Source organism: Bidens hawaiensis, unplaced genomic scaffold (genome assembly GCF_021521415.1).
Source record: "Bidens hawaiensis isolate Kalapana, Puna unplaced genomic scaffold, B.hawaiensis_p1.1 tig00000780_1, whole genome shotgun sequence".
NCBI lineage: Eukaryota > Viridiplantae > Streptophyta > Magnoliopsida > Asterales > Asteraceae > Bidens > Bidens hawaiensis.
This window is the reverse complement of record NW_027491045.1, coordinates 1,701,675-1,708,753: the sequence shown is the minus strand read 5'-3', so window position 1 is coordinate 1,708,753 and position 7,079 is coordinate 1,701,675. Positions and strand designations below refer to the sequence as shown.

The 7,079-nt window shown below is 34.9% G+C and overlaps 1 protein-coding gene across 1 annotated transcript; it reads left to right on the top strand.

Annotated features, from left to right (window-relative positions):
* On the top strand, positions 1-3,158 carry LOC143536644 (phosphoribosylglycinamide formyltransferase, chloroplastic-like). The gene is made up of 5 exons (XM_077030588.1): positions 1-516; positions 1,784-1,895; positions 1,962-2,138; positions 2,230-2,356; positions 2,628-3,158. Exons 1-5 carry the CDS (start codon positions 174-176, stop codon positions 2,739-2,741), a joined length of 873 nt encoding a protein of 290 aa, XP_076886703.1. The 5' UTR covers positions 1-173; the 3' UTR covers positions 2,742-3,158.
* The last annotated feature ends 3,921 nt before the right edge of the window (positions 3,159-7,079 follow it).

Sequence of the window (7,079 nt, the reverse complement as noted above, 5' to 3'; positions counted from 1 at the left end):
TAATTCTAACCCGTTCCTTGTTCCCGCTCCATCGCCTCCAAAACCCACACAAATCCTAAAACCCTGAATCCAATTCAATCAATTGGGTATAAAAAAAACCCTAGAATCTCTCAATTTGAAGATTCTTTGTTCTTCAATCACAAACCCTAAAGTTTCAATCTTTATTAATTTCCATGGAAACCCTTTTCAATATCAGTTCAACTTCATTGTTTTCATCAATTCAAACCCAGAAACACACACCCTTTATTCCAATTAGTTCACAGTTAAAATCCCAGAACTGGGTGTCCTTAAAACCCCATGTTTTTAAAGATTTGAACCCTTTAATTGTGTCCAAGAATAGGGGATTATTAAAGTGTTTAAGTAGCTATGAAGGTGGGAGTTTGGAGAGTGGTGTTAAAAGGAAGAATCTTGCGGTTTTTGTGTCGGGTGGCAGTTCGAATTTTCGAGCTGTTCATGAGGCAACTGTTAGGGGAGATGTTAATGGGCAGTTTGTTGTTTTGGTCACTAATAAACATGGTAAAGTTTTTACCTTTGTGTAGTGTGATCTTGTTTGAAGTTAAAATGTGCTTAAGAAAGATGCTATAGATGTAAATTTTAAGTGCCAATGTGTCATTGTATATTGTAGGGGTGTGCACAAAACCTAAAAAGCCGATCTGAAAACGAAAAAATCAAACCGAATTAGAAACCGGCAGTTCTCTTTTGAACTTTAGCAAAAACCGAAATATTGGTTTTGGTTCGTTTTGTATTTTGTTAGGAACCGAAAAAACCGAAATAACTAAAAAATCAAAATAACCATCATATCGTAACTGTGATCATTACAACAAAATCTACCAATTACTATTTGTTTAGTTTTAACGTATGGTTAATAACAAATATATTTGGTTTCTACATGTGGTTAATAACTAATAAATAATACTGGTATTTTTAGTTTGGTATTAGAATTTTAATTTTAAATGTATCTCAGTATTATATTAATTATTAGTTTTAAGGAAAAAAATATCATATCCATCTTCAATAATCTTGGGTCGAGTTTTTTTTGCCCAAAAAGTTTTGGCTCGATTAGCAAAACCGGAAAACCACATCCAAATCCGAACCGAAACCGAACGAATTTAAAAAATTATAAAACCGAAAGTTTGGTTTTTGGTTCGGTTTTAGTCAAAAACCGCACCAAACCGCACCACGCACACCCCCTAGTACTATATTGTCTTAATTCGATATGGAACGAGTCTAGAATTCTTTATAATCTTATACATGGTGAATTGGCATCAAGCATATTCAACTATAATGATGTTAAGAATATGAGGTATGATCTTGGTTTTAAAAGCGAGAAGCAGACAAAAGCCACGGGGTTTAAAACCGAAGCGCAAAAGCGCATACTTTTTTACGTGAGGTCCAAGATGTTTATATAATTATTTTATATATATGTATCATTTTTAACGGAGTCTACACAAAATGTAGCTATAAATAAGCATTATATATGATTTAATATATAATTTACCTACATATACAACTTAAAAAGCATCATGTACAACATTTCGATGCATAAAAACCAGCCGTGTACGAAAGGCGCGCACCTTAGGCTGCTTTCTGCCTAAAAAACGAGCCTCGCTTGCGCCTTTTAAACTTTGGTTGCCTTGAGTAGCCAAAAGCAATGAGGGTTGCGCCTTAGGTCGCGTCGCGTCGCGCCTCTGGCATGATTTTTTAAACCAAGAGCATGATGAATTTACATGAGCAAGTGGCATTATTTACAACACTTAGTTTTTTACTTACTTTATATTTGTAGATTGTGGAGGTGCAAACTATGCACGAGAGCACGGTATCCCTGTTATAATATACCCTAGTACAAAAAGCGAACCCGAAGGTCTGTCTTCAAATGACCTTGTAGCTGCATTAAGGTCAGTTTTACTTACAGTTGTATTATGGCGTTTTCAGTTATTCAATACATGTTTTATGTTGTGCAGTAAGTACAAGGTTGAATTTATACTTCTAGCTGGATACTTGAAGCTTATACCATCCGAGTTAGTTCGAGCTTATCCAAAATCGATCTTGAATATTCATCCTTCACTTCTTCCGGCTTTTGGAGGCAAAGGGTATTATGGTCAAAAGGTGCATAAAGCTGTTATTGCTTCTGGTGCTAGGTATTTTCAATTCTTTCTTGTCCACTTGGATTTTAAGATTATTGTGCATTTGTGCTTCATCGATCTCTCATGTTTTTGATTATTTTTGAAGATACTCGGGCCCCACAATCCATTTTGTTGACGAGCATTATGATACGGGTCGAATTCTAGCTCAAAGAATAGTTCCAGTGCTTGCTAACGACACTGCTGAAGAACTTGCTGGAAGGGTTCTTCGTCAGGTATTGCATCTTTTAAATAAAGTTTGTGTCTTTTTTAATCCTTTGTAATTTTTTTTGGCATGGTTGTTAATAATGTGAAATACCCAGGACGTTTATAATAATGGCTGTTATCAATGTGAAATTTTGCATTTTTTTAATTAAAGTTTGTATCTTTTAAATCGTTTGTAATCTCTATGGCATGCAGGCATGTTTGTTATTAAAGTTTGTGTCTTTTTTAATCTTTATGGCATTGTTGTTAATAATGTGAATACCTGAAACTTTTTATTGTCAGGAACATAAAATGTATTCAGAGGTAGCGGCTGCAGTATGTGATGAGCGTGTGGTGTGGAGAGAAGACGGTGTTCCCATAATACAAAGCAAAGCTAACCCTGATCATTATAGCTAACAGTGAGTTGACTTTGTCGGTATGCTTTCATGTGCGAATCCTTTGAGCCCTAATTGTGTGTTTGTGTGCACTAGACGTTTCTTGTTACTTAGAAATGAGTTATTAGAAGTTATCATGTTTTACCTTTTCTATTTTCTGGCACTAGAAGAATTTTGGGATAAAACTACGGGTTCTTGGTAATAATGACCACCCTTTGAAGATAGAAAGCCAACAAGATATGCATCCATTCTTTCGTAAGTCGTTATTTTTTGTTTGATTTTCTTTGCAATGTTATTATTCGAAATTGGTTGTGGATTCACTCTTATGCACGAGAACATATCGACTAAAATCTTTAAGTGGTTGACTGATTTCTTGGTCAAAGAGGTAGTGAAAGATAATGGTATTTTTGTTGTGATGATGTCGTGTGTTAACTATAGCATCCATACGTTTATTGGGTTATAACGTGCCATTTTAGAATACTACTTTGCATAAGCATTCTGGTAAAACACTATTGAGGATTGCAGGTGCTAAGTTAGTCAGATTATCTCAATGCAACTCTTCAACATCATAAATCAATTCGGGTGTTTTTAGAAGGGCAAATTGGGCATTTATGTTTCAATTTTGCTGCTTTTCTATAAGGCCCCCCCCCCCCCCCCCCGGGTTGTTTTGGCGCCAGTTACACGTCTTAATGCTGGTTACACGCATTCCGGTGCCAACTACGCGTACCTGAGTAATGGGTATTCTGTGGATAGGAGGCTAGGTATAGAATATAATTTTAAATTTTATAATTAGGTGTGTAATTAGGAGGTGACTGGGATTACAAATACTCGTTTCAACTCGACCCATTGTCTTCCCTATAAACAAATCTGTAACTTGGTACGTATAGCTAATGTTGATTAAATCTAGGGGACCTACTATTGGTATTAAAAGACTGTTTGTACATAATACAAATTGATCTATGATCTATCTTACATAATACTCTTTTTGAAAACCTAAAATTGTAAAGTTTTTATATTTTTGGAACCATCAAGGAGTGTTTGTACACTAATGTTCAAGTTTTCAACTATTGAAATATCGAGTTTTGATCGATCAAACACACTTGAATATATGAAGTTGCACTCTTTGTATTGTGTATAATGACATAATCTTAGATAACTTGGTTTCGGCTGAGAGTAGAAATAAGAAGGGGTGCTGGGGTGTGAGTAGCCGACCCTAGCCTATTATCTGCCCCTTTATTTAAAATGCGGTTATAACACTGTGTTCGGTTCGTGTATGCGCAAGATTTTAACATAAGGTTTTGATGATCCAAAAGCAACTCCCACATGGTTTATTCGATTATGAAAGGATCACGATGAAATAAAAGGAATAAAGAAAACGACCCCACTCTTTATCTACATCTTCATTCTGAAAATTCGTATCCTCAATTTAAACCATATCCTCCATGAACTTAACAACAAATCGAAATGGAATGAAAGTGACATGAAGGTATATCAGGCGGAACGACTCAAATGATTACAAGACTTTGTTCGTAAAAGGTTAGTATTTAGTCTATTATCATGATGTTAAGAAATGCTTACAAGACTTGGTTTTGTTTTTCTTTATATTGCCATCAGTTGATTATACACTTCACCGAAACTGTTACGTATTTATTTTGTTTTTGTCTGCTCAAATTATCATGTTTTTTTTTAAATTTGTTTTTTTGACATGAATTATCTAGTTAGAAAAAAAAATCTTTCTACGATTCTTTATGGTATTTGAAGATAGTTAAGTTCCCATCTTATCATATTCGTGTTAGAACATATCTTTTATAAATTGAATACCACACATCTCAATCATATAAAGTTAGATCCAAAATATGCTACTCTAACTAAACCACTTGACTATATGTAATTAACTCTTATTTTTATTTATTTGTTTTACATTACTGTCTTTTATATTTCATGCATTAAGATAATATTGAGAACAACTAGTTTTTTAAAATTATAAATTAACATAAATACGATTATATATAACAACTTTTATACTAATTAGTACATTACCAAGAATAAGAAATCAAAATGAATAATAATAATAATAATAATGATAATAATAACAATGATAATAATATCCAAATATAATAAAGCATGTCAGGTTAGACTGTGTTCTAAAAAAAACGTATTGGTGACACCCGATTATAGAGGTAGGGTAGTAAAATGACTTAAGAAACCAAATAGAAGACAACGAGTTGCCTATAATACCCGCGTTAGTCATCTGTCAAGAAATAGAAGGCCCAAACATTGTTCCGGAAACTGCGAAAGTCGGCCGCTGGACAAAGAACATAAGAGTCGCGGGTGATACCCGCAGACGAGAAACCAGGCAGGAAGAGTGACTTCACATCTTTGAAAGGAAAATAGTTATAATAATGTCATTCCATAAGTTTCGCCATAAAAATCTCTGATATCGACATATATCTCCTTTACAAAGAGCACGTAATGGCGTAGCCAATCAGGAGAGGCCAGGTGGACATTCCATAACAGCCTAGCACATGACTAGCTGTCATCTCCTATCAGAGTAAGCCACGTGTCCCTTTAGGTGAGTGGAAACATCTTCTGGATATGGACAAACTCCACCAATCACATTCCTTCACCCTCGACTATAAATACGATCATAATCATCATGAGGAATTCATGAACAATTTCCATATTACCACAATCACTTAGTACTTTCTCTTTCTAAAAACGGTACTTATTTTCACGTCGGATGGTGGTTACGGGAAGACCCCCATCTTTTCCTTCCCGTAACGAGCTCATAGTGATTTGTTTTGCAAGATATTAATCCGGATTTAGCTGTATTCCTAGCTCATGCTAACCTAATTTTACCCGTTAACCTTTACCCGATGGAAATATATATCTAACTCTAATATGGTTCGGATCCTTGTATTTTTCACCTAGGCATCACAGGATCACACGAACACCAACCCACTAGCATCATTAGATAGGGTACAATTTTCTTTTGTTCTCTTAGTATTCATATTTATATAGCGGATAATATTCTCGTTTACTGAAAAATAAAAATAACTCATAGTCAAACAGTGCGTGTCCAAAAAAATAATATAATAATATTTACTTGATAATGGAGAACAAATGGAATAATTTCAAATTATATATATCCTTTTGTTACTATTCTTGCACCACCAATATAGAAATGAAAGTTAAAGCTTTCCTCGTTTTCATGGGCACCACCACACACACACTGAGAATGACTTTACCACCCCCTTGCCTCTTAATTCCATTATTATTATTCCTTTACTCATGCAAATCTGTAAACATTTCGTATAAAAACAACTTATGAATTAAAGTTACTAATTAGTCAATGGTTGGACGGTTGACGCAAAATTTCACAATACTCACAAGTCACAACTAAAGGGTGCATAAAACATTCATTAATTTTTATTCTTGGCAATTCCGTACTTAAATTTCTTTTTTGTTCTTGTAATGGTTGCTTTCAAAATGCTTACTTGATAAAGAAATATTTTTAGAATAGATGAAGTGTTGGCCATCTTCAAGGGTTGGCGGTACACTCAACTTGACACCCAAGCAAGCTTGCGAGTACCTCTAGCACAGCGGTCCGGGTGATGAAGAGGGGAATCGAGTAGTGTACGCGGGTTGTGGAACTCGAAGCAAGGAAGACATCTGAGCGTTGTTGACGGCAAAAAAGTATCTGTTATGATATTTAATTTAAAAAATTATACCCATTTTTTTACACTATAAATACATAAATATTACACAATATCATGTTATTTTTTTTTCTGTATTTTAAAAGTACACGCTCCTAACCATGAATCTAAACAACCCCGTAAACTAAAACACAATTGTCAACAAGCGGGCTTACGAGACAGTTCACATAAACCTTGGACGATAAAGAGGAAACAATGTTAAAAATGGTGTGGATCGATACCACGAATAATCCAAGGGTATTGATTAGTGCTGTGGGTACTTGCGGGTTGAGCTAGGTGTGGCCCGTAAGTATTGTTAGAATATTCTAGACCCCTCATTATAAGGAAATAATTTTTGTATAATAGGGGGAAATATTTTTCCATGTTTAGCTTATTCTCTCCCTATTTAACATTGTCTCTGGTATGAGTTTTATATATGAAAAAAACTCTAAATTCCTCAAGTCTTTGTTACCTTTGATCATGGTATCAGAGCAAGAGTGATGATCCTGAAACACGCCAGCCATATTACGATCTTTAAAACCTAAAACCACCAGAACCAAAATCTCTGCAAAACATGTCCGGAGATAAAGCTGTTACCATCCCCGATGAATTAACCCTACAAATCGCTGCTCTCCTAAGAAACGGTCTCGGGACACAGGCAGCAA

Excerpts from the sequence above, each read along its gene's own strand:
- LOC143536644 (XM_077030588.1), top strand. The coding sequence starts at position 174 with ATGGAAACCCTTTTCAATATCAGTTCAACTTCATTGTTTTCATCAATT. Across the intron at positions 517-1,783 it reads TTTGGTCACTAATAAACATG|ATTGTGGAGGTGCAAACTAT; the intron begins GTAAAGTTTTTA and ends TTATATTTGTAG. Across the intron at positions 2,139-2,229 it reads GTTATTGCTTCTGGTGCTAG|ATACTCGGGCCCCACAATCC; the intron begins GTATTTTCAATT and ends TTATTTTTGAAG.